This window comes from Meriones unguiculatus, chromosome 16 (genome assembly GCF_030254825.1).
Source record: "Meriones unguiculatus strain TT.TT164.6M chromosome 16, Bangor_MerUng_6.1, whole genome shotgun sequence".
NCBI lineage: Eukaryota > Metazoa > Chordata > Mammalia > Rodentia > Muridae > Meriones > Meriones unguiculatus.
This window is the reverse complement of record NC_083363.1, coordinates 59,922,022-59,949,660: the sequence shown is the minus strand read 5'-3', so window position 1 is coordinate 59,949,660 and position 27,639 is coordinate 59,922,022. Positions and strand designations below refer to the sequence as shown.

The following is a 27,639-nucleotide window of genomic DNA, read 5'->3' as shown; positions in this document are numbered from 1 at the left end:
AGAGTTCTTCAATGACCTGGATTTGCTCATGGGCCCCGTCACCCTGCACAGCAGCATGGAGCACCTGGTCCAGTACTCCCAGCAAGGCTTGCACTGGCTGCGGAGCAGCGCGCACCTGGCCTAGGGGCTCGCCTTCGAGCCTGACTGTGCTTCCTTCTCCTCGGTGGCTCGGTGGCTCTGGACCCTGTGCTGCCGACCTTCCCAGCCACGGCGCTTCCCGAACCATGGTGAACGTTTCCTCAGAGCCCAACAATGATCTCTTCCTGGGTGGGGGAGGGGAGTGTCTAGAGGTGGGTTCATAGGACGCTGCCTGATTGTGTGTGTGTGTGTGTGTGTGTGTGTGTGTGTGTGTGTAAGGCTGACACCTCTTCGAAACACATTTCCTTTGTCTAGTGTATAATCCCAGGCTAGACAAGTGATCAGAGGTCCCTCACTGGAGGAAATCCTTGCAGCGCACCTGTGCTCACACACTCAGACACACCCTACCCCCAGTGCTAAGCCATTGCCTTCTTCGAAACTCCCACCAAAATCTCCTGTGTTGCTGAACCTGGTGTGGCCCAGCGCACCAAAAGCTTAACTGCCGGATGAGTTGAACCTGTCTCTTATTATTGATTACTTTCAGTATTATATACCATTCCCCAATTGCTTTTGGTTGTTGTGTATTAATGAGCAATTGACTAATGAAAACAAGCCAGTTATTTTTGTGCCAGAAGCTCACTAGATTGCATGTTACCCAACGCCCTGCCCCTCCTCTAAATACCCTCTCCTCGTCCCTCCTCCACCAAACACATTATCAGCCAATGGAGTCCCACGAGCTTGCCTTGTCCCCACGTAGGATAAAAACGGCACCAGGATTCGGTAAAAGCCGGACAGCCACAAAAGCAGCAGCGACTGTTCGGTTCAGAATGAAGGTCTGCGCCTGTGGCAATAAGCCCTCTAGACATGCGTATTCCTCCTCCTGCCACTGTGACTCTGTGGCCCTAGAGCCACCTGGCCTTTGCCAGCCAGGACATTTCAAGTCTCTTTTCTCTGCAGCAGCTCTCCGGCAGCTTCTCTCAGTCAGACGGGGGCGTTGTCTAGAGCACGCCATCCCCAGAGCTGGCTGCTGCTGAGCAGGCTGACAGCCGCTGGCTGTACAGATGCTTCCTGGTTCCTGCTCTGCACACACAATGTGTGACCACAGGCCTTGAGTGCATTTGGGGGTATTTTTCAAGCTTTTTAAAAAGCTGCGTACAGTGCAGAAAAACTTATCCCCGTGATGACCACAGCTCTGTTTGGAACAGCATCAACCAGAGTGTCTTGCTGACATCTTATGTATCTGGTGTGCTGACGTCTTGACCATGGTTCTCGTCTGTTTGGGGTTTTTTTATTATATTATTATTATTAATATTATTATTATTATATGTTTTAATTTTTCAGCATCTTGTTTACAATTTTTTGTCCGAAGTTTGTTTTCTCATGTTTTGTCATTCCCTAGACTTAGTCTCCTTGTTAAATATACGTGGATCTGAAATATTAGTATAAAGAAGCAAGTCCTGTAAACAAGGTATATCTTGCCACATTTTAAAAACAAACTAGTGTCCTTGAGTTACTTGACAACACTGTACCAGGTCAGCCCGAGGGAGCTAGGCAGGGCCACCTTCAGGGCGGTGCATTGCTCAGGGAGGCCGCGGTGGCTCCCGGCGTGCGTCCTGGTTCCCACCGCCTCCCTCTGAGCTTGGTTGCATTCCCGTTCCCATTTTGTCAGCTTTGTCAGCAGGTGGCAAATAAGATTGCTCCGATTCCCCAGTTCCGAGTGCAGATTCAAAAACCACACAAACAGTTGAACGCAGTTTGGTGATCTGCACCAAACTGAATTGTGGAATTTGCATTTGGCTTTGACCCTCAAGCACTTGAAATTTTTAGCAATACATTGACTTCAAATGTTTGCGACCAGAAATGTTTTTTATAAGATGTTAGAATATTTGTGACTTGGGGGAGAGGACTCCAGTCTAAACGTGGGATTGACTCCTGTTTGACACATACCTTGTACACATGAGGGCAGTGCCTGCAGTGTTGATCACCTGTGAGGTCGGATGTGGGATTTTCCGCTGATGTCAAACCACTGCTCAAGGAGTTCTCGATTCTGGAGCAGTTTAGGTTTCAGATTCTTGAAATGAGAACATTCCACCCGCATCTCCACGTTTGTATCTAGCTCTACAGCGTGCCCCCTGCGGCCCTCTCACTAACTGTTGGCAGGTTTGTGATACCATCCTGTGTTTAAAGTCTGAATATAAGAAATTTTGAATCTCCTTTTGTGCAGGAGTGAGACTTTGTTCTAGTTGCTCTTGGTGAATTCTGGTGAAAAGTTCAAACTCTCACAAAGAGGGTTGCCCTCAAGGGCCTCTGTGCAACCTTGCAGAGGGAGCTTTTTCTGGTCCTGCCTCTCTTTACAGATGTCAGCTTAGTTGTGACACCATGCAATCCACATCCCTGGGAAACCCATCAAATTACAAGCCGGCCGCTGGCTGGTTGTGCCAGCACAGGTTTTATGAACACACTGATGACCTGTTTCCCAAAAAGAACTGAATTGTGGAATTTAGTTCTGCTCTTGGGGGGCAGGGGCATGGCTTCAGTCCCGGCCATTCTCTTGCCTCATCCATGGAGCGTGTGTCAGGCAGGCCCCACCTTACGGGGCTCAGTGTTGGTAGTTCTGGTAAAGGGCCACCTTCCACTTGATGCCCCAAAAGGCATCCATAACATGCTCCTTTTCTTAAGCTGGGTTGCGAGTTGAAACATCTTTCTTACACTTTATGGCTGTAACAGTACCACGCGTTCAAATAATGCTGAAATATAGAGGCTATAAGCCTGTGGTTGCCTCAGTGCTCTCAGAAGCTCACAGCTCAGTGACCCCGATCTTTCCAGAGAGTTTTACATTTAAACAAAACACTTACTACCACTTGTTTCTATTTGAAGGCATACTCTTTCTTCAGATGTCCCACCAAAGTCCCACCCGTCTTATCTCCCGTGACTGAGTAGATGCCAGCCTTTGTCAGTGTTAGAATTACCTTTGAAAGGGAGTAGCCGGACGGGATTCCTGAACAAACGTTGGCATTAGTTGTTACTCTGCCCTTAGCAGTCTCTGGTGCAGATGTGCCTGGAGAGAGAGGACTGGTTAAAACGGGCTTTCGGAAATGTTCAAAGTGCAAATGGAAACTTGGTCCCACTCTCTAAAGAGGAATGTACTGGAAAAACACACAAAACAGTTGAACACATGGAATGCAACGTCGCGAGGCTTTCTGCGCTAAAACGTACCCCAGTGTGTACATTGAATGGTGTATGTGCTCTGTAGCAGTGATGTGTATGTCTCTGACACCCATACAAAATAGTCACGGTTTGTATAAATGCATACATTTAAAAATACATAGGTACAATACACCTGACATAAAACTGTAGTATGCCTGACAGACATTACTAGTGCCTAATACTGAGTATAAGTCACTGTGTGTTCACATCACCTTGGAAGATCAGTCATTGTTATAAAAGTAACCAGTGAAGTGGCATTATTTATGAATCACATCTTTGAAGCTGGGCAGTAGCATATGCATATATATTTTTAAATAACATTTTTCACAGTTTTCCAGAGTTACTGTTGAAATCTGTATCGCCAAAAAAGAGAGAGAAAGAGAGACAGAAAGATGCAAGATTTTTTTAATGATGTAGACACTCTTCAGACCCAGTGATCGACGTGTGATTTCCTGTTTGTAGATATTCAAGAGACTTTAGCAGTCACCAGCCTTAATGCATGTACAGGATATTATTGTGACTTAATTTATCTGCAGTTTTTAATCCATACAAAATTGGAGTTTATAAACGGACTTGGATTAAATATGTCTGCCTTTCTAAGGCTGCAAACAATACATTAAATGATTTCTGTTGTACGTGAGAGAAGTCGAGTCGTACGTTTAAAAAAAAAGTTCACCGGTTTCTGTTAATATTTCACAAGGAAACCTTACAATTGAAATATTTTCAGAGTGGTATTCTCTTCCCAGCTTGGAATCTCTTTAGAGGCAACCTTGTTTCATGAATGCTCTCTCTCTCTTTCTCTCTTACTCTCTCACTTTCTCGTTCTGTCTGTCTTTCTCCTTTTTTGTTCCTTTCTTCCTATGTCTTTTCTATCCTAGGTGTTAAAGTCAGGGCCTTGCACATGCTGTGCAGGCTCCCTACCACTGATCTATGTCCACAGCCCTCACCGTGTTCCGGTGTAGCTCATGAGTCATCGTTGCCAAGTCTGATATTTTTCAATAGTCCTATAGTTTCCTGCTTCTGTTTTCCATTCCTAAAATATGCCCCCCGCTCATGTGCACACCCTCTCATTCTCTCTCTCTCTCTCTCTCTCTCTCTCTCTCTCTCTCTCTCTCTGCCATACAAACACACACTTTCTCCTCTCCTCCCACTCTCTTTCTCTCTCTATTTTGTGTCCCAAAGACTGCTGACGAGGAACCTGGAATGTTTTCACGGATGACTACGCGGATGGATACCTGCTCAACTAGTAGCCCTGAGGTGCTGCTCTAATGGCCATTCTTCAGTTGGCACAAGTCAGTTCCCTGACCACTTGTGCCAGGCTAAAACACGTAATGATTATGTCTGCAATACTTGCTCAAGAAAATAAGAGAATTCCGAATCAAGGAGCTGAAATACTGGAACAGTAGCTAGGACGTGACTTGGTGCCTTATGTAGGCGAGGGTCTGCTGACCTTATTTTCCCCCCTAGCTCTCTCGCTCTTCCTTCTCCTCCCCAAGCTGAAGAAGCAGAAATAACAGAAACAAAATGACGTCTTCATCTGATCCAGTCCGCATCCTCAGGTTTAGACACTTTATGTCCCCGCTGCACCATCAGACACAGTCCACATGGTCTAGACAGAAAACCCAGAAAAGGTTGGGTGGTTGAGCTCCCTCAGCAGTTGAGCAGAGGTCACAGGCAAGGAGAACACCTGGTCCCCAGAGGTGGCTAAGGCAAGAGGCTTGTAGGTACTAGCTCCAGCGAGCACTGAGTGAGATTCTTGCAGAGGCTGGCTAAGATCTGCCCAGCAAGAAATGCCTTTCTGTTGGATGTGTCGCTGAAGCCATCGGAGTCTCTTCCTGTCAGAATCCTGTTTTCAAATGTATCCCATCCTCAATCAAGCCTAGATCAACTGGAGTCTTGAAAGACATTTTTAATGGGGGTGGAGGGCTGGGGGGGGCTGACCACATAAACTGCATTTTCAACTGTTTGGAGACAATGTGTTTCCTATTCCCGGAAGAGTACGCCCTAACAAACAGCCCAGAGCTGTTCCAGTCTGAGAACACTGTTCTCCTTGTACACACCATTGTGTGTGTCATCAGAAGGGTTAACTTGTTTGCTTGGCATGAGGTGCATTCTAAAACTCTATTCTCAAACTAATTACATCTGACCACGGTTTTGGTTTTTATTACTTAATTGGCACTTTCAACACCAAGGGGTAAATTTGGGGTCAGCTGCTGAGGGACCTACAGTCACAGCTCTTGGCAGTAATAGGAATCAAGGGATTAAGCCTCCATGTGTTATTGGGAAAGCTCATCTCTTAGAGCCAATTTTAAAGACAGTGATCTGGAGGATGAATTTAAGGCATTAATCCCGAATCAAAACAGGATATTAAGCATCCACGCTGGAAATGGGACCCGCAGGTGTCAGACATTACTGATGAGGTCGGAAAAGCCACATCAAGCCCTGGTTTCCCTGCTTGCTTTCAGAATAGGAAGAGCTTATGGAGAGTGGTTCATTCCCAGACATGATGTGCGTGTCATGCGTGCTTTGGCTTTTCGAACAGTTTCTTTTGTTATTGAAAATCACTGTGACATTCTGCTTCCTCGTTACACCTCGGTTTTTCACAAATCTAAAATTTCTACCAATATTTACAAACGCTTTATTTCAAGATGACCAAATGAACAAGGAGAAAACCCCCAACCCAGGAATGTGTGACTCAAGGGAACGGCAGTCCTCCCCGAAAGGTGTTCAGTGTCTGCAATCATAGTCCCGAGCCTCCTCCATTCCCCCTACCTGACAGTGTGAGCACCACAGATGTGGCTTTGAGAGGTCAGTGGCTTGACACAGGACCAGATGGGTTTTTGAGCAACCTCACCACCACCACAGCTGAGCCCCTCCCAGTCATGACAGGAATGTTGATGCTGGTTATTCATCTCTTAGAATCCCAGCACTTCCAGTTGCATTCTGTAACACCCCCTTTGGAGAACAGGATTGATTTTGTTGTTACTCTTGGGGTGTAAACTCTGTAAGTCAGATTTAGTATCTTGTCCCTTCAGTTGAACAGATTCAAGAGACAGAGCGGTTTAGAGAAACAAAACTGCGAAGCAGGAAGTCAGTAATGCTGAGACCCCAGAAGAGCAGTAACCGGAGGCTGAGCGCTTCCTGAGCGCTTCCCTCCGCTACACCCAGCCCGTAAGAAAGCTGCCCTTCTTGCCTCTGCCAAGTGTGGCTCCATGTCAGCCACCCTGCTGAGTGCCCTTGAGGGTCAGTAGATTGGGGTGCAGATGTTCAGGCTCATTGCCGTCACTCAGCAGGGTTCAAGCATTACCATATGCCAGAAATTACAGGACAACCCTGAAATCCCAGCACTTGCAAGGCTAAAGTAAGAGAACTCTTGAGTTCAAGACCAGCTTGGGCCTCATGGTGAGCTCAGTGTCACCCCAGAAACGTAGCAAGAGCATTATCGTAAGAAGAGGCAAGGGAAACGCACTGTGCATGCATCGGGTGTGTGATGTGGAAGGTAGGACTTTCTTATGGGGTCTAGAGCTGACAGCAGGGTGGCCATAGGCCTTAGGCCAGGGAAGGTAGTTGCTAGGGAATGCTCCTGTGTGTTGTCAGGATTAGGAGGCCTTCCTGGCTATAGGTGGTGCTCTGTGGCTAACAACTGAGCTCCCACCCTCTTTACCACTCAGCTCTGGCTTTAAATCAGTGGCATCCGGATGGAAAGGGAAAAAAACAACCTTGGGTTCGTGATCTGACATCTCCCACTACGTCACTGCAGTAACCGCTCAGTGCTACAGTTCAGGAACCGTGCTAGAGCGGAAGAGCCTCAGCCGTCTCTTCTCCTGGCTCCTGGGCTTTTCCCCTGGAGATGGGGAGGTTGACTTCTCTCTATGTGGCCCTGCTGCCTGTCACGGGGGCAGGCAGCTGCTCTGAGAGGCTTGTCCCCGAGAAAGAAGATCCGTCATAGGGGACCCAGAGAGAGGAAGCCTCTCAAGGGGAACCTCTCGGTGGTTTTCTCTAGTTGTCTTGTGGCTGCTCAACATAATCTCTTAATTGCAGATGAAACCTTAGTCAGAGCCAGGAGAGAGAGAAATGTCAACATGCAGGAGAACTTGCTGCTTTTCATGGCACCCACCCAAACGCTAAATATTCTGACCCCAGCGAGTGGGTGAGCCATGCAGACACAGCTCCTGCTTCACACCAGAGTCAAAGCCCTATGTGTGGGGATTTTCATTTCTTCTCAAACAGTAATTCAGCTCAGGGCCAGTGTGTCTCCCTTGCATCTCTAAACCAACGATTTGAGCTTAACCAAAATAAGCATGAAATGCTCAAGGGCCCCTTTTCACACCCGAGAAATCCCCTTCCCATTCTCTCCCCAGTGAGAACAGAGCTGGAGCCACTGGGAGGCTTAGCTTGATTGAAGTTCAGACAAATACTGCTTGCTTTCCACAGGAGCCCACCATGTCACCCGTGGGAGTTGCAGGCATTGGCTGGGGCCCGGCCACCCTAGCTATCAGCCTGCTCTCCTTGGAGGAGCCGTTCCAGCTGGGTGCTGGATTGGCTGTCACCTTTTCTGAGCCAGGGTGTGGCAAACATATTCCTGTGAAAGGAGAGCAATTACTTGTGTTCATGGCCCAGTAAAAGTTTAACGTTGTGCCTTAGTGAAGGGATTTAAAGCTCAGCTATTTCCCCTATTATGGAGGTATCTGCTTGCCTTGGAGAAACAATTATTCATGTTTATTCCTGGAGCTGACATTTCAGATTTGGTATTCCTAAATCAGGCCCCAAACCATTCCCAGCCCTGTATCTCAGTCCAGGGAAAGCTGTCTGCGGTGAGCTCTGCTTGCATCCCACCAGACCCTGCCAGTGATCTAGCCACAGGAGCGAGGGAGAAAGCCCTCACCTATGCCTCCTGTGGGGTCCTGTCTGAAGGCGGCGAAAGGGACTGAAGAGAGCCTTAAAGAGGTCAGTCCTGCAGAGCAATGAGACTTGTGAAATGTACATATAGCAGAAATGAAAATGCTATCCTTAGTCTTGTGTTTGTATTTTGTCCAGTTGCTCTAAATTGAGTAACGCAGACCCACCTGTGCTTTGTGACACTCATTTGGGCTGCTTGTTGGCATGTTTGGATGTTCTAAAGCCCAAAGTCTGTATTGATAGTCACTCCACTATCCAGGCAGTGTTTCTGTTATGCATCAACCTTTCCAACACCACTGATGAAGCTGTGTGCAGTTCCCTGGGTCTGAGTGTGCGACAAGAATCTTAACACAAGAACTTGATAAGGACTGACTTCCACGGGGCCATTTTTCCCAAGGACTTGCTAGTGGATCCTGAGCGGGCAGTGCAAGCCTGCAAGGGCTCTCATCTCGCAGGCTGCTTCGAAGATGTCCGCACGCCGGGGGCCTAATGTCTGCATTTGGTGGTCACTCATCTCTGTGAAGTGGCGAGATGTTAAGCCTCCTTTGCAGTTTCCTCCTACAATAGAACTTGCTCCCATACAGAGGAAGCCGCCCCTCTCCTGAATCCAGAGTGACTGATGGTGAATGGCGGAGTAGCAAGCGCATCTATTGCTAAGGCTCTGCCCAGTGGGAATGTGCATTTTGTCCGGGTCCAAAATTTACAGGAACAGAGGTGACAGAGCATGGACCACATTTGTTCCTGCCTGAGCTACATACAGTACTGTTCCTGTCATTCACAAGACACCCAAACAGTGTGGTTTCTGGAGTGGATGCTCCTCTAACTGGTCTGTAACAGAATGAACGAACCTTAAGGATTTGTTAAAGAGAAGCGTTTATACTTAAAGGCAAATGTTAATTCACCATCACAATTCTGTCTTAATAAACCTTGAAGTTGGCGTTCTGTCTCAAATACATCCTGGCGTATTGAACTTCTTTCAGGCAAGGTGTTTGTTCCTGTGTGGCACAGCATTCTGCTTTAAATATAATCAGCCTGCCAAATAAATTACCTTTCCACTAAAAAAAAAAAAAAAAAAAAAAAAAAAAAAAAAAAAAATCTATGAACCCATGTAAACTTCTACAGCAGATGCCAGATTTTTAAAGACACACGCACCACTCTGAGAATGTTCCCTGCTAGAAAGGGTCACTTTAGAGTGAAAAATGAAGCCACGTCTGGAGAGCCTGGGACATTTTGGCTAAGAGATGTTTTATTTCTTTGCATGTCAAAGCTTTGCGCACATAGTGAAACATTTAAGTATAAGCCATTACTATTCCATAGGGCAAACACTTAAAATATTCAACGCAAAAGGCTCAGCAGCCACTGTTGTCAGTTTCCTGTTGCTGTGATAAAATACCCAGCAAAATAATTTAAGGGAGCAAAGGTCTGTAGCTCACAGTTCCAGGCCCAGACCATCCCCCTGAGCTTGAGGCAGCTGCTCCCACTGTGTCCACTGTCAGGAAGCAACGAGAGGCGAGCGCTGTGCTCAGCTGCCTGCACCTTTCTGTGAGGCCTGGAGCTTCAGCCCAGGGAATGGTGACACCCACGTTAGAGGTTCAGCTGCCTCACGGGCAAGCCTGGGAGCTAACCGACTCTAAATCACCCCTCACAGACCGGGCCAGAGGCCAGTCCCCTGCGTGGCTTTCGGGGCTGTCTGGTTAACGATATTAACCACCGTTGCACTTTTCCCTTTCAAAAAATTGTTAATGAAATTGTTTTTGTTTATAGGTATAAACAATATAAAGGGAGTGGGATACAGAGTTAATAAAATGTAACTAATAATAAAAAAAAACCAATATAGGTAAATAAAACGTCTCCTTAATTCCCACACAGTTTTACCCAAAGATGGCTGTCTTGCAAATGGGTAGGCCTGTCTGTGTTTTACTCTGTGTGTGTTGGAAACATTTTTAACTTTAATGAAGTGTATTTGTAGTTTTGTCTCCTGTGTTCTGTATCTAAAACGGCTTTTTTTAAACTCAGGATAATGAGATTATGCTTATATTGTTTTGATAGGCTTGTTGGAATGCTCTGTCCCTGGGCTTCTCATCGATTTTAGGTTAATTCTGTGTGGCTCAACATCATTCCCTACAAGACTCTTCCTTTCCTCTTTGAATTGTCATCCTAGTGCCCTTGTCCAGATCAGTCTAGGGTTGACTTTTTATTTTTCATTTTTGTTCTGAACTTCTAGGGATTAAACCCAGGGCCTCCTATAAGCACCCTGCAGCTGAGTTTGAGCCCAAGTCCTGTCTTCCTTTTTCTGGTTTGGGGGCAGGGTCTCACTAAGCTGCCTGTGGTGCCTTGCTCAGAGGCTTGCCTCAAACTTGCTAAACTTCTGAGTTCTGCCTTCACCTTCTGAGGGCTAGGATTTGGGCAGATGGGCAAATCTCAGGAGATGCTCTCCCAGTCATAATAACCTAAAGCAGCAAGATTAACACTCACCGAGAGACCCCACCTCAAGGGAATAGGGCGGAGAGTGCCAGGAAGGTCCCCGATGTCCTCCTCCGGACCTTCACTGTGGTGCCTTGCTCAGAGGCTTGCCTCAAACTTGCTAAACTTCTGAGTTCTGCCTTCACCTTCTGAGCGCTAGGATTTCAGGGGTACACAAACACACCTTGTTTATGTGGTGCTGGGTACCAAATCCACAGCCCTGTACATGTCAGGCCAAACATTTTCCTGACTGAGCTCCTGATTTCATTCTTTTGGTATTGGCTTTGAAGGGTTTGGTTTTAACTATTAGGGTTTGGTTTTATCTATTAGATTTCCTATGAACGAACTTTTGCAAGCAAAGGTGTGTTCATCTTGGTTCAGAGAACAACGCTGTGTCTCTTCATAGTGTGACTAGAATAATTACAGGAAGAGCAGAAGGACCTCATGCACCTTCCTCTGCCAGCTGAGTCCCTGCTCCGTGTGTTTGAAGGACCAGACATGCTGAGGTCACTGTGACTGGCCTTGTGTGCAGATGTACCCTCAGCCCCACTGTCCCCTCCCAGTGACCTGGGATGTCTTAAAGAGGCCACTTTCACCACCATGACAGCCTGGGGGCAAAAGGGACACAAAGCTGTTGAGGAATTTGGAGCACCAAACTCCATCAGCGCCTGTCCACCTTCCCTCTGGTGCTCCTGGGCTTCCGTCTCCGACACAGCCACACTCAGGTTACAGCCCCCGTAAGGGAGCACCTGGCTCAGGTCTGCTTGAGGCTGCTAAGTTGTCCAGTACTGGACAAAAAGGCTGGACTCCACTCCACCTTGGGGCCTCTGCCTTACGGCTTTTAAATTTTTCTGGCCACTTTTCCAGATCTTTCTAGAGTCCAATGGGGTCTTTTGTGATCAACGAGGCTGTATATTTTACCTCATGGCTAGTATACAGATATACCGAACGAGCAGAGTAATAACTCTCTCCGTAAAGAAGAGTGAGAAAACTACCTTGTACTTCCAGCTCTGGTCCCTACGCATCATTGTCTATTCAGAGCCCCTCTGGAGCTCAGTTCCTGTTCCTATGGATGAAGTCTGGTGTGACCTCATAACTTTTCTGGGCACTTCACACAACAAAAGGAAGTCTTTTGCTCCTTGATACACAGAGCCATCTCATCATTCAAAGGCTGAGCCAGGAAGAATCCAGACCCTGGGAGAGCTGACCCCTCTCCAGTCCACTCAGGACAAAGCGGGCAGTTTCCTAAGAGGGCTGTTGGGCCTTTTTGGTCTTACCCTCACTGGCATCCTTGAGGGATTCCAGAGTCTTCCAGACTGAGGCAATGGGAAGAGGGTAATGGCCTAAATGTGGCTGGAACTGATTCCATAGCCCGGTGTGGCTGAGGGATCTTTGGGAGAAAACAGCTCTTCTCATTCTTCCTCCTCCTCCCACTGAGGGATTGCTCCCCCATGGTAATGTGGTAATGTGTGTGACTGAGGTGTGCCCCACCAAATTCGGTATGGAAATCCTAATGCCTACTACCTCAGAACATGACTGCATTTGGGGATGGAGCCGTTAAACGGGATGAAAATGAGACAACCAAAATGGGCTCTAGTCCAAAGTGGCTATTATTGTGGGAGTGGGTGTGTGCCTGTGAGGTCCGGAGGAGGACATCGGGGACCTTCCTGGCACTCTCCGCCCTATTCCCTTGAGGTGGGGTCTCTCGGTGAGTGTTAATCTTGCTGCTTTAGGTTATTATGACTGGGAGAGCATCTCCTGAGATTTGCCCATCTGCCCAAACAATACTAGAGTTACAGGCAAGCTTGGCTGAGTGTAACTGGTCCTCAGGATTTCATAGCAAACACATTTAACCAGGAAGCCATCTCCCCAGCATAGTATCTTATATATACAAATAATGTGTGTGTGTGTGTGTGTGTGTGTGTGTGTGTGTGTGATCTCCCATAGTCCTGGAGCCTGAGTCCAAAGTTGAAGGAATGGCCTCTGGTGAGGGCCCTCTTTGTGGTAAAGGCCCTATGTGCCTAGTGTCCTTATAAGAAAAGACAAGCAGGACAAAGAGAGGTGCCTGAGGAGGTGTGCTCAGAGGGTCAGGCATGTGGAAAGACAGCAAAGTAGTAACTGTCTGCAAGCCAAGGTGAGGCCTGGAGCAGGCCTTTCTTTCACAGCCCTCCTAAGGAAGCGATGCTGCTGCTGCCACTTTCATCTTGGCCTTACAACCTCCAGATCTGTGAGACAGCAAATTCGAGGCAGGTAAGCTGTGCTCTTCACTATGGCAGCCCTAGGAACTGGAGAGCAACTCTTCTCGGCATCTGGACAGCCAGGTGGTCCTGGCCCCTCCACCAAGGCTCCTCATTCCTCCGGGTAGCATCTCAGGTAGAATGGGAGATTCGTGGGAGGACAGCCCAGAGCCCCATCTGATCCACAGAGAACAAGGCCCTGATGGAGGCATAGGAGGACAATGGTTACCTCCCAGTGGCCGCACCCCTGCTGCCATTAGCAGCTTTGACACACACTTCCTGACATACATAGACCTGCAAGTTTTAGGAACTATCGTGCAACCCAGTACAGAAACACAAGTCAAGCTTGCTTTATACCCGCCTCCCATTAGCTTCAAGCTGCTGTAGAAATTCCTGTGGGAGGAGTTAGTGCATACTAACCCTTCCTTGCCATAACTCCAACTTCCTGTCCAGCTTTCCACACAAGACTCACAAGATAAGCATCTCGAAGTCAGAAGAAAGAGCAGCAGCCCTCCCTCTAAACTCCTATTAAATTAGAATTAAGACCTAGTTGTTCTGAGCAAGATGTAATTTGAGCAGTGGCCAGCAGTGGCTACTCTTCAAGCAGAGAATGTGCCAACAGTCAGGCATGCAAAATGGTGTAACTTCTGCAAAAATAGTTTCTTAGGCCCTCAAAAAATTAAGCACAGAGTTTCCATGTGTCCCAGAAATCCCATACCTCTCTGAGAGAATAATCCATACAAAAACATGTACATAAATTTTCATAGCAGAATCATTCACAGTATCATACAAATGTCCAGCAACTGACAGATAGGCAAATGTATAAATCTTTACCCATGGACACCCCCCCAAAAAATAAATCCAGATATGCCACAGTATAACTGGATCTTGACAGCACTGTATTTAATGCAGGAAGCCATACACAAGGCCACACGGGGTAGCATTCCATTTAAATTAAATGCCCACAATGAATAATCTCAGAGAGAATGGGCGTTGGCTACTCAGAGCTAAGAAGCGGGAGCCAGGAAAGGCTGTAAGCACACAGGTTTTCTTTGCAGGGTGGTGAGACTGTTCTGGAATTAGGTAGTTGTGGTGGAGGCGTGAGCTTGTGCGTTCACTAAAATTAATGTCTCTGCTTTAGAATGGAGGCTGTGATGCATGCGATGCAAGTCTTGCCAGTCTAACAGGTGGTCAGCATGCATTTAGACTCAACACGACCTCGCAGCTGTTCTCTCTTGTGTGTAAGGCTTCTTTCAGATCAGATCAGAGGAGGTAAAACTTCTGAATCCTCATGGGTATGAAAATGCATCATTTGCATGTCTACAAGCAGCAAATGCTCTTGCATTACACTTCCATTTGCTATGAATTTCTTTTTTTTTTTTTTATTTAAACAGTGCTCACACTATGTTGTGAATTCAGGCCAGTCTCACGCTCCTGAGATCTCCTGCCTCAGCCTTCCCAGCACTTGGAAGTCTGTACACCCACCACCACACCAGCATGGAATCCTAACTTAGGAATGATTTCCCTGGAAGCTGGGAGGTTCTGCTCCTTTCTTCTTGCCATCTGTTATCTTTGGGGCAGTGCAGTCAGTCCCTCCCGCTCACACTTTTATTTGATGTCGTCGTTGTCTTCTTCTTCTTCTTCTTCTTCTTCTTCTTCTTCTTCTTCTTCTTCTTCTTCTTCTTCTTCACGATTTCATTGGCTTGATTGGATTAAGAAATGCCTAAGAGATAAGTAAAGGCCACCCTAAGTATGTCTGTAAGGCGAAGGGTTCTCCATCAATGAGTAGATCCTAAAGGCTCTGCCTTATGGGTGGCTTAGCCCCTCCCTCATAAAAAGATATTATTATTTCTACTTGGTAGGAGTGGTCCTTGGGGCTCTGTCTTGCTCTGGTCCTTTCGTACAGGTCCATTTAAGAAACTCTTCCACTGTATTTACCCCCCACCCCAATGATCTGCCTCACCATGCACCTAGAAACAACAGAGTTGGCACGATGAACTAAAAACCCCGAAACCATAAGCTAAAATAAAATTTGATTCCTTAGTTGTTTTCTGTCTTGACCCCAGCAGTGCAAAGAGTAAGAAAACACATCCTTGAGGTCAGAAACATCCTTGTGATGTGGCTGTTCAGTGAGAGTGTTTTGTTTGGCTGCATTTGGCTGTGATTTTGCTCAGCTGTCTGCGTGGGGCTCCTGGTGCGCTTCCTCCCATTTCTATGGGATGGTGTTCAGCTTTAGAAAGTTGGGGACTTGGGGGTTCAGCTTCTAGTTCTCTTAACTTGTGACTCATTTACTGACCACAAGGTTCCTTGGCCCAGCCTTTGTACTCACACCCCTCCCAGCTCCAGCACTTCTGCACATTTACAGAGATCTTTATTTCAATCATCAAATTTTTCATTTCCAAGCTCTCTCAAAACCTTCCCTTTTATGGGGTAATATCATTTTTATTTTTCTCCAAGGGGTCTAATTATATGTGTGCCAAATTCTTGTTGTCTGCTCTATTAACTCTGTCCCTTTGGTGTAAGCTTTCCTATTAGTTGAGCTTGATGATTCTCCTTTATGGCTGTCTTCAAATGTTTGGGGTTATTGGTCATGATGATTCCTCTGCACTGCCAACCTGACTGGATTTCAGATTACCCAGAGGACACACCCCTGGGCTTGTCCACTAGTGGTGTGTGCAGAGAAGGCTAAGCAAAGAGGGGAAACCACCCTGAATGTGTGTGACACCGTCCCACAGGCTGGGACCGCAGACTGGATAAAGAGGAGGAAGGAAGGAAGCCATGTTTCCCCCTTCTCTGAGTCCTGCTGTACCCAGATGTGAGGAGTCCCAGCTCTACGCTGCGGCCGCTACTGTGAGTTCTGCTACACCTTCCCCACCGTGATGCACTCTCCTCCTCACGCACTTAGCCAGACTCAGTCCTCTCCCCTCTACGGTGCTTTTTGCCGTGTATTTGGTCACAACAGTGTGAAAAGTAAGCGGTACACTGACTTTGCACTCAACGCTCCCCCGGTGGCCTCTGACAGTCTTGGCATCTCCTGGCTCCACAACTAGCCCTTGGACAAGGCACCCCAGGCCTATGGATGCTACCCAGGCCTCACAGACATCTAAGCCAGGACACTCACACTCTCACGTGATTCCCGTCCTGTGGGTGAAGAGGCGGCTGTGTCTACAAAAGGTTCTCTTTCCCATGGACCTCCCCAGTGGTGTGACCCTCAAGCTCGTACTTGCCAGAACAGTTCTGTCTTGGTCTCTGTTGTCTTGCTACAATGAGTACCACAGACTTGGCAATTGTACAAGTTTAATCGACTCATTGTTCTGGATAACACAGAATTGCACATGAAGACAACCTCTGGTAAGGGCCTTCTCACTATGTCATAACATGGGGGGGGAGGGTCACAAGATGAGAAACTGTGAGCAGGGCCAAAGGAAAAGAGGCCAAACTCGTCCATCGATGAGGAAAGCACTCCATGCTAGGATCACTAATCTATTCATGAGGACAGAAGACTTGTGAGATAGTTGCCTCTTCAGGCCCCACCTCTCCCACTGTTGCTTTGAGATTGCTTCCAAAATGTGTATTCCTGGGAAGCACGCTAAAATGTTAAGTTCCCTGCCTTGCTCGTTCTGCATACCCTCCACACTGTAATTTCCTTCTTCATAATCTTCCCAGTCCTCAGCCGTCCTTCAGACACACCTCTGTAGTCCTGAACCTCTTAAGGCAAGGCGCTCTTTCTTGTTGTTTAAGGCAATCATACGCACTATTGCTGCTGTCCTTGTTATTACTTTGTTCTCTGACCTCTCTGAGATAAGATCTTGCTGGACCACACTCACGAAGTCAGGCAAGCCTCCCTTCCCGGCAGCTAGGACAATAGGCACATTCCCAGCACATGGCATTCTGTGGCTGTGTCCAGCTTTTCTCTCCCCTTTAAAAACACCACGTCCTGATGGCTTGCCTATGGCAGAGGAGTTTCCACGTAAGGCTCAGGCTGGATGCAGATGAGCTGCTCCACATTGCTGCAATCCTTGCTGAGGCAGCTCACTGACTGCCTCTTCCGGTTGTCCGGAGGCCTGCCATATCTCTAGCAGTTTTTTTGCCCTCCGTTGGCTCAGCCATACCTGTGAGCCTACTCTAAAGTAGTGTTGGTGCATCCAACTCTAATTTAATTTTTAAACACCCACTCAGAGGGTGGGAGAGGGGGCAGCGGATAAAGCACCTGCCAAGCAAACATCAGAACCAGAGTTTGGATCCCCAGGCTGAGCAGAAATGACAGCCCACTTGTAAGCCAGGTGTCAGGGAGGCAAAATGAGGCGACCCCTGGAGCAAGCTGGCCAGCTAGATTAGCCAGGTCGGCAAGGTGGTTAGGAATGAGGGACCCAGCCTCAATATATAAGGTGTAGAAAGATTTAGGAAGACGGTATCAGACGCACACCTGGAGGCAGAAATAAGTCAGTTTAGACCGTTGCAAGGCAGCACTGGCAACACATTATGAATCAGAAACCTGCCCTGGGATCCAGACAAGCAGAGGCCAGATGTTAATGCTAGGACACAAAACTGGACCACCTTGGGGGGACATGGAAGGGAGTCACCTGACCTGAGAAGTGGCCTCTGACTGAACAGTGGGGAGCAGGTAAGGGGTAATAGTGCCCTCTTCCACACTGAGGCATTACGTTCTCAGGAGGCAGCTGTCTATCCTAAAGCATTTCAGAGGTAGGGCTACCATCTACAGCTGGGGGCTGGCCTCCCCCAACACAGTGATGGGTATATGTGGTAAATGAGCAGGATACTCGGAAAGCATCCGTAATGCTGAGTGTCCGTCTGTACACACGGAACTGGCCAGAGGACCAGTCTCTTTGCAGGTGGAGGCAATGACAGGAAGTATGGCTTATGACAGCTCAGTAAGACAGCTCAGTCTCCTGGAAGTCCACCTCTGAGCTGCCCTTTGTAAAAAGCCCGTGATTCCCACTTCACACGGGACACATCTGACGTGTCTCATGTCTTCCTGTCCTCTCCCAGTGGGCAGGAGGAGGGATGGAGAGGTGAGGCACCAGGGAAGGCATAGGGACCTATCGGGCAGAGAGAGGGAAGGCCCAGCAGACAAGAAATCCTGCAGCAAAATCTGGTGGATGGCCCAGCACTTGCCTCATACTCACACAAAGTTGTCTGACTATACCACGGAGCCCAGACCCAGGAAACGGTAAAGTTACTGTACACATTTCTCGTTCATTCTCCCTGTGCGGGTAGAGAGAGAATCAAAGTGAAGACTCCCCAACAGATAAGCAGTTCAGCCTCCCTGGAAGAGCCAGTTTGAGGCGTGTACCTTGGGCTTGCAGCTGTAATTATGATGTAAAGGAACTGCCGCTCCTTGATGGCTCTTTCTTCATTCCATGTCAATTAAGTGGGAACGCATGTGTCTGTTCCTGGAGGGAGGTGGAGAGAGACCTCATTAGTTAGTGTCCGGAAAGAGTATCGTGATGAAAAGACCTCCATAAATGCAAGGGGTTATTAGTAGGTGGGTGCAGTTTGTAAAATAGATTGAATGAGTTGTCTTGTTTTAGTCGGCTTTGTTTGAGAGTGAAAACGGCAGCTTCCAGCCCTGGAGTCAGCCATGGCCAACACACATAACACAGGAAACGTAGGAGCCACAGAGGGAGGCGTTTCAGTGATTTTTTTTTTTTTAATCACACCCCATCCCCACACAAGATTTGGGAGGTGTTCAGAATTCTAGCCCAAGAATCTGATGTCCCTGAGCTGGTGCCACTCGATAGTATCTGTGACGTTGGACAGGGGCGTTGACTTTTCTGTGTCACCGTCTCTACACCTGGAAGGCTTGGCAGTTGGCCTCTTGTCTTTCATTTCATCGATTCCAGCACACACCTGCCATTCATAAGCCCCCTGTGGCACAGAAGGCCACAAGCCCGAGAGCTCTCTCTGGCATGCTTGAACTGACTTACACACAGAGAACCCAGAAATGTGCGATTTCTCATCCCCCACACTTACACAGTTCAGGGGCAGCGGAGAGCACATTTCTGCCATTGTCCACTTCATTCACGGTGCTTTCAAACACATGGCAACCGGGAGGGCGGGGATTGGAAGAAAACGAGCTGTAGCTTATTTTCTATTTGCCGATTCTCTAGCCACAGACCCCAGCTCACTGCCCAGGGAAGCTAAGGACCACTGGGGAGTTGCATCAGCTCCGTTCCCATTTCCTCCTGTTGCAGGCTCTAGCTGCACTTTGAGGGTGGAGGTAAAGTTCTGTAGGCTAACCCTCTTGTACACCTGAACCCCGGGGTGGGGGGACAGGAAGAAAAGAAGGGAGAAGAATGGGGTGGCTAGGAAGAAAGAAAGCACAACTGAATGGTTCACTTCGATGTGATTTCCTTCTGTTGAAATGGATTCATTAATATTGAGATGGGGAAATCATGAAATTTGCAGGTAAATGGTGGGATCTGGGAAGGATCATCCTGAGTGAGTTGTCTCAGAAGCAAAAAGACACACATGGTATATACTCACTCATATAGACATACAACATAGGACAAACCCACTAAAACCTGTGCATCTAAAGAAACTAAGCAAGAGAGAGGACCCTAACTAAAACGTCCAATCCCCATCCAGAAAGGCAAAGAGGATGGACATCAGAAGAAGAAGAAAACAGGAAACAACCTAGGAACCTACCACAGAGGGCCTCTGAAAGCCTCTGCCCTTCAGACTATCAAAGCAGATGCTGAGCCTGATGGCCAACTGTTGGGCAGAGTGAACGGAATTTTAGGTAAGAACTGGGAAATAGTAAGAGCTGGAGAGGACAGGGTCTCCACAAGGAGAGCAACAGAACAAGAAAATTTGAACATAGGGAACTTCCCAGAGACTCATACTCCAACCAAGGACTATTCATGGAGATAACCTAGAACCCCTGCACAGATGTAGCCCAGGGCAGTTCAGAGTCCAATTGGGTTACATAGTAATGTGAAGAGGGACTGCCTCTGACATAATCTGATTGGCCTGCTCTTTGATCACCTCCCTCTGGGGGGGGGGGGGAGCAGCCTTACCAGGCCACAGTAGAGGACAATACAGCCACTTTTGATGTGAACTGACAGACTAAGATCAGAAAGGAGAGGAGAACCTCCCCTATTAGTGGACTTGGGGAGTGGCATGCAAGCAGAGGGAGGAGGGAGGGTGGGATTGGGATGGGAGGAGGGAGGGGCTTATGGGGGGATGCAGAATGAATAAAGTGTAATTGATGAAAAATTAAAAAAAAAATATTGAGATGGACATCGAGTCTTTGGCTAGAACTCTCAACATTCCAAACTCTGGGGGCAGGAGAGTGAAGAGATAAAACCTCAGAAACACCTGTGTTTGTGGCTTGCCCATTTTCTGTGTTGTGTGTGTTGGTCATGGCGGTGAACTCAGGGTCTGAAGCTAGCACACCGGCGAGATGGCTCTGCATCTCACAGAGGTGCTGTCTGTGGATTCCAGCTTCAGTTCAGTTCCCAGAACCCGTGGTGGAAGGAAAGAACTAACCCTCCAAAGTCACTCTCTGACCTCTACATGCATGAGGCACACCCATACCATACACAGGCATAAAATTATGATAATTATATAATAATAGAATATACACAATATACAATAATATAGGTAATACTTATTATATATACTATTATATATTATATACTAATTATATAATTGTATAATATTATGATTATATATTATGTATAATCATATATTATATAATAATATAATAACAAATTTTAAAGCATATCGTAGTCAATGATCTGTTGCTGTGAAGAGACTCCATGACCACAGCCACTCTAATAAAGGAAAACATTTAATTAGAGCTGGCTTACAGGGTCAGGCTAGTCCATTATTGTCGTGGCAGGAAGCATGGCGGCATGCAGGCAGCCATGGTGCTGGAGAAGGAGCCAGGAGTTCTACATCTGCATCGGCAGGCAGCAGGAAAAGAGATAGACTGGGCCTGGCTTGAGCTTCTGAAAGCTCAAAGCCCACCTCCAGTGATGCATCACCTCCAACAAGGCCACCCCGCCCATAGTATTCAAATCTGGAGCCTATGGGGGCTATTCCTGTTCAAGCCAGCACAGACCGTTAGAAATGGTAAGGTACCAGCCTGGTCTATGAAGTGAATCCAGGACAGCCAAGGCTACACAGAGAAACTCTGTCTCGAAAACCAAAAGAAAAAAGAAACAAAGAAAGAAATGGTAAGGTGCTCATCTAGGCTTATAGGGGCTCACAGAGACTGAAGCTCCAACCAAGGACCATGCATGGACTCAAACTAGGCCCCCTACATCCATGTAACTGATGGGCAGCTTGGTGTTCATGTGGGTCTCCTAGCAAGTGGAGTGGGGGCTGTCTCTGACATAGACTCTGTTGCCGGCTTTTGCATCACTTCCCCCTGGTGGGGCTGCCTTGCCTAGCCTCAGTGGAAGAGGATGCACTCAGTACTGGTGTGACTAGGGTGGGGTGGGTTAATGGGGGGGCTCCCCTTTTCTGAGAAGAAGAGAAGAGAGAGGGGGAAGAGGGAGGGTGGGACTGGGAGGAGAGGAGAAAGGGGGCTGTGTTTGGGATGTAAAGTCAATGAATTAATTTCAAAAAGGAAATGGTACAGTGAATGTCTGTCATATAGAAGAAAAACTGTTTCTCACTTTGGAGAGGCCCCTCCCATCATGTCCTACAGAGGCCCCAGGGAGCAGTCGGAATCTTTGCTCCTCAGGCCTTTCTCACTAGATTGACTATGAGAGACTCGTTCTGAAAATGGATAGGTTTGGTCTGAGCCTCCAGGTAGCTGCTATCCCCTGAAACTGCTGCATTGATGCTGACAGGAAGTAGAAGAGGCAAGAGTTCTTGCTCCAGGCAAAAATGAAGGAGGGCTCTGAACCGGAAGAGGAGCAGACAGACTGCAGATCCATACTTAGGGCTTTTGCATGGAGACTATTGGTTCCCCATTCTCCCAGATTTTGGTCTGCAACGGATATAAGCTTTGTGCTATTGAGTCAACAGATAAATGAGCAAAGGAATGAGCTGATAGGTTTTTTTTCCTGTTCTATAAATTTTTAATATCTAGGAAACTTTTTTCTTATTATAATGATCTGTTCCAGATTTAGCTTTTAGATCCAGCACCAAGAAAGAAGCCTTTTGCCATGTGGAAGAACTTAAGGAAGCTTAAATGTACGAGAGACAGAGACAAAAGTCACTCTCCACACTCAGGAGCAAAGAGCCCCTGATCATGGTTTGTCAAATCAAAAGCCACCTTCAATTCCTTGAGATCCTGATACACATTTTCCTGTTCAAATCCTTTCTCACAAGATGTCATTTTTAAGAGCGGTTTTAGGTTCACAGCAAAGCCAAGAGGAATGTTAAGGCATTTCCTGTAGCATCGCTGTCCAGTGGCTGCCAGAGTGTCCCTGTCATCAGCAGGCTCTACCAGAGCCTGCATTAGTGTGATCAAGGAACTTATGTGATGCATTTGCTCACAGGGATGACCTTGGCGGTGTGCAGTCCGTGTGTCCCCACAGTAGTGTGATATGGAGCGCCATAGTCCCCCTGTCTCCCAGTTCTGCTTTTTACAGTTCAAGCTACCCGAGATCAGCTGCGCAGCTGTGGCCCAGTGAACCTCCTTCCTGTACATACTCAGAAAGTTGATCGGCGCCTGACAGCCCTGCACAATGCCTGTCTTCCATCCCTCTTCCTCGCGTCCCGTAGCCATCCCATGACCTCACGTCATCACAGGAGAGGTGAGTACAGTACACCACCGTGTTTTTGGAACTGGCTGTGGCTAACTTGGCAAAGGGCTTGCTACGCAGGCATAGATTCCTGAGTTTGGATTGCCAGCGGCCACATCAAAGCCGGGCGTGGCGGCGTGCATCTGTAATCCTCGTGCTGGGAGGCAGAGGTAGGAGGCTTTGCTGGCCAGCTAGTCTAGCTGAATTGATGAGCTTCAGGTTCAGCCAGAGACCCTAACCCAGAAAATAAGTAGAAAGCCAGTAAGAAAGGCACCCAGTGTCAACCTCTGTGGACATGTGCAAACCCACAAGGACCTGCACGTGGCTCACACATTAACACGTAAAGACACATACAACACAGCGACATGCAAAGGTGTTTTGAGACACACCATAAATCCACATAAATTTATTATAGTATATTGTTTAAAAATTCCATTTTGTTACCCATCATTAAGTTCTTACTATGCTTAGATATAAACTCGCGTATATCACAGGTGTAGGTAGAAAACATTACATATACAGATGAGATTTGCTACTATCCGTGGGCTCAGACCACCCCTCCACAAGGATGAGGGAGGAATTTCTATATGTTCCCTAGCATCGAAATCCTCTGTGCTCTGCTGTTTGTCTTGCATTCTAACCCCCAGCCCAGTGATGTCTGCGCATGCCACTAGGCAGTCAACTAGAATAAAAAGTCACACACATCCACTCTTGAATAGCCTTAGACAAAGCCAGGGCTCAAGGCCGGTGTCATAGTCAGCTTCAGCTGCAACTTGGCGCAAAGGTTAAGAGTCACCTGGGAAGAGGGAGCCTTAACCAAAACAATGCCTCAGTCAGATTGGCCTGAGAGCACAATGAGGCATTTCCTCAACTGGTAATTGATGTGGGAGGCGCTACCCTGGGCAGGTCCCCCTGAGTTGTGTAAGAGAGCAGGCTGAGCAAGTCTGGAAGAGCCACCCAGTAGGCAGCCTTCCTCCCCCGTCTCTGCCTCAGTTCCTGCCTCCAGGTCCCTGCTCTGTTTGAGGAGTTCCTGCCTGACTTCCCTTCATGATGAACTATGAGGGAGACCGTAAGCCATGTAAACCTGCCGCTTTTCTGTGTTTCTGTGGTCAGGGCACCCGGTCTGCCCCGATCGTGATGGGCCTGGACTCCTGGGTAGGGGGGGGGTCAGAAGCCTTGCAGGCGAGTGTGATGCTGCGATCGCTCTAGTGAATTTGTCTGTTTTTCAGTCATGTGAATCTAAAAGGCATAAATTGAAATACATAGCTCAGATCGAATCTGCTCAGCGTGTAAGTGTTTGGTCCCTCGGAGGGTCATCGGGCAGCTCAGGACAGTTTTCTTCATGGCCATCTTTCTGCAGGCCCCTTTGCATATGAAGGGTGTTGTGTGCCTGAACACAGCAACCCTCCACAGCTGTGGCTCTCCGCACCTGTTTCACATAGAACATGGAGAATTCCTGGAACCTGGCAACATAGGGCAAAGAGTAAAAGGTGAAGACGGTCTCTTAAGAGCTGAACAGTGATCACAACTGGGCAATTTTTTAAATCCTTGCTTCATAGGAGGCCTCCCACCTCTGCTGAAAGCACACCCCACAAGCCAAGTCATCTTCCTGTCCCGCCAGCCACACACATACACTGGTACATTTGTGTGTTTGGGTTCTTCTACCTCCAGAGTTCCTAATTAAAAACCACTTACGGAATTCCTACTTGACATCTTAATGGGCTGTATACGTTTGCTAATTCTAGCTAATGAATTACCTCAAATGGAAGAGTTTAAAATAGCACCCCTGTGTCATCTCGTGGTTCTGTAGGTCAGAAGTCCACACGGATGACTGGGATCTCTACTCAGGATTTGAGATTGGGCTGGGAAAGAAGCCGCTTCTAAGTTGGCTCTGGTTGTTGGCAGCGATCTGTTTCACGCAGCTGTGGGGCAGAGGCCTCGTGTCCTTGCTGGCTGTTGACCAGAAGGCCACACAGCACACAGAGGCTTCTCCCAGGCTCTGCTTTGTAGCTCCCCATCTTCAAAGCCAGCAGGGCCACTTTGAATCCTCTGATGCTTCGACTCTCTCTGATCGCCCTCTGCATCTGGCGCCACCCATAGAGAAGGCACTGCTTTTAAAGGATCTCAAAGTCAAGTCATTGTTATTTTTAATTATATCTTCACAATTTCCCCTGACAATAACATAAGACTGTAAGAATAAAAGAATCCCAGACCTAAGGAAATGGGACTCTCAACAGGTAGAAAGCCTTGGGGCGCTGGCTACTGGCTGGTTATGCACAAAGCGAAGCTAGAAGAGAGACAACTCGCAGAGGAGGGTGGAAGCACCGTGACTTTTCAAACCTGGCCACACCCCGAGCGGGAGGTGCTTCACTGTGCACAACCGGCCAGTCCAGATGCATTGTCAAGCATCAGCGCCCCACTTCTCTGTGTGGCTTAAGCTCACTGATTCTCCGGGGTGTGCACACGGCATGAAGTCGCCACAACTTCAGTCCCTCGTATATTAAGTTAGGTAAGCTATACCAACCAACCACACACACACACACACACACACACACACACACATAGTGGACATAATTACTAAAATGGCAAGCCAGGCCCTTCCCTAACTTCTAATAGTGTATTTTCTCTGTTCCTTAACAAGATGGGGAACCGCTTCCTCTTCTTCTGAGTGGCGAAGTCACTGCTTTTTAGTGGGACGCCTTTGGCTGAGAATATCAGAAAACTCAATTCAGGTGATTTAAGAACTGAAGCAAGGAACCCACTGGAGAAGGGTTTCGGGCGTAATTCTGCCAATGCTGTTGCTCCATGTATATACAGAGGTCTCAGATCTGACTTCCACTTGCATGGGCTGTTTTACTCAGTATGGTTTCTCTCTGGTGACAATATGGCTGTTTGTAATCTTCCTAGGCCTCCCTACTTACACAGAAGAGGAAACAGCAAGCAGGTTCAGAGCACCAAGCAGAAATCCCAATTCCAAGTTGTCTACTTTCTCCCCTGGCCCTTGGACTATCACTGTTTGATTGCTTAGGCCTGAGTTACCTAGACAGATCAACCTTGTTGACGTAGATTAATGAGTTCTCATCTCTAGGGCTGGGGCTGGGGTCAGTTCCTCAAACAACATGGCTGCTATCCAGTGGGAGCAGAGTTGATGGATGTTGGGGCAGCAGCCTAAATGTCACTACAGTGAACACCCACCTTGGAGAACCTTGGTACCTGAGACAAGCCTGCCCTTTTCTCAGCCAGTCTCGGTGCCTGTGGGTTCCTACAGTGTGGGCATCTCCCCATACTGAATACTATTCTAGTATGTAAACATCCCCCAGGTAACATGGCTGCTGAACGTGAGCCACCATCTTCATCAGATACCATCTCTACTGACAAAAGGACAACTTGGGTCCGACATGGCAAGATGAGGTGACAGTGGCCTCCGGGGCCTTCTCGGGCCACGTGCGATTGTCTCAGCCTGCACCGACCTTGTCCTATTCAGTTTCCACTAACCTATGCTTCCAAAGTTACTTGGACCCAACTTCTCTGCTGCCTGCCAGATGTTCTTCTCTAGAACAGTCTGCTCCTGGCACCCATCTCCAGCCTCAGAGTTCCCTTGAGGTTTAGACTCTTCAGCCTCCTGTTTCCCTTAGAGCAGGGCTTCTCAGCCTCGGCCCTGACGGTGTTTGTGGGCAGATGCAGGGCGGGGTGCCACGCAGTCCCCCGAGGCAGTGCCCTCGCAGGAGCCCTCACACTTGCTGGCAGGCTCCATTGTCATCATCTTGAAGTTCTTAATGATCTCTAAACGTGTAAATGAGATACAGGAGGGCAAGAGAGTATGTCTGTGAGCAGGGCACATACCTCACAGTCATGGCCATGGTCCTTGCTGCCCTGTTTGAAGACTGGTGAGCATTTCAGTGCCCTATGAGCAAAGAATTCTAGTGGGCTCATGATGTGTGAAAGTTCGGTGACAGAGCAAGCAGAAAAGCAATGTGCTACACTTGTGGCTGAGAAAGCCAGTGGTTCTCAACTTTCAGAATGCTGTGACCCTTTAACACAGTTCTGCATGTTGTGGTGACCCTCAACCATAAAATTATTTTAATTGCTACTTCATAACTGTAATCATACTATTGTTATGAATTGTAATGTAAATATCTGTGTTTCCTGATGGTCTTAGAGGACCCCTGTGAAAGGGGTCACAACCCACAGATGGAGAACTACTCAACTTACTCAATAAGCAGAGCCCTTCATAGCTCCCAGGTGCTTGCCAACCAAAATCCTGTTTTGAATACAGAAAGGAGGGGCTGGCCATCAAAAAATACAAGTTATCAAGAAACTAAGGTATCTTCTTTCACTCATGTTCTATCTCTGAACTTGCCAACTACCGAAAATGATGATACAGTAGAGTTTTATGGCTAGTGAGTGGTGAAGCTCAGTGGTAAGGTTCTGGCCTAGAATGTGCAAAGTTCTGGGTTCAACACCCAGGACCGAAGAAAGAGCAAAGGGGGTCTTATTAGTAAGTGTAGGTTGCCTGTTAAAATTTGAACTTCAGATACGCAACATGGGACGCACTTATACTAAAAAATGTTTAATGGCTTTCAGAATTAAAATTAAACAGGTCGTCCTATCTTTCATCTGATGATCCCACCTGGCAGGGAAGGGAAAGACAGGGCAGCTCACAGCTCCCTTTCTCTAACCCTTTCCTCCATGAGGTAGTTACTGGGACAGTGAGCCACTGTGAAGTAGTCTAAGAGCACATGAGCTCTGTGCAGCGTGCCTACTCTCTCAGTGGGCACGGGCCGGCTCTGAGGAATGAATGGGTGGTTTGGGGGTTTCTGCATGTGAATCAAGTCTCCGTATATCTGCAGTTCAGAACCAGCACTATACAGTATGAAGATAAAGGGGATGCCACCTGCTGATAATTTTAAATTTCTAACTTTTCTCTGTTTAGAACACTAGGTAGCAAATAAAAACCATGACTACTAATTAGAACATGGAGAAAAGAAAAGAATTTTACCTTGTATTTTTTACTCTTTTGTTTGGTTAGT

At 47.6% G+C, this 27,639-nt stretch overlaps 1 protein-coding gene across 6 annotated transcripts in view; it reads left to right on the top strand.

Annotated features, from left to right (window-relative positions):
* The window catches only part of Aff3 (ALF transcription elongation factor 3), a 444,599-nt gene extending 435,712 nt beyond the window's left edge, over positions 1–8,887 (top strand). For all 6 annotated transcript variants that reach the window (XM_060369902.1, XM_060369901.1, XM_060369900.1 and 3 more), the window contains one exon: positions 3–8,887. In XM_060369902.1, coding sequence (XP_060225885.1) covers positions 3–124 — 122 coding nt within the window. In that variant the 3' untranslated portion in view covers positions 125–8,887. The remainder of the gene's footprint in view (positions 1–2) is intronic.
* The last annotated feature ends 18,752 nt before the right edge of the window (positions 8,888–27,639 follow it).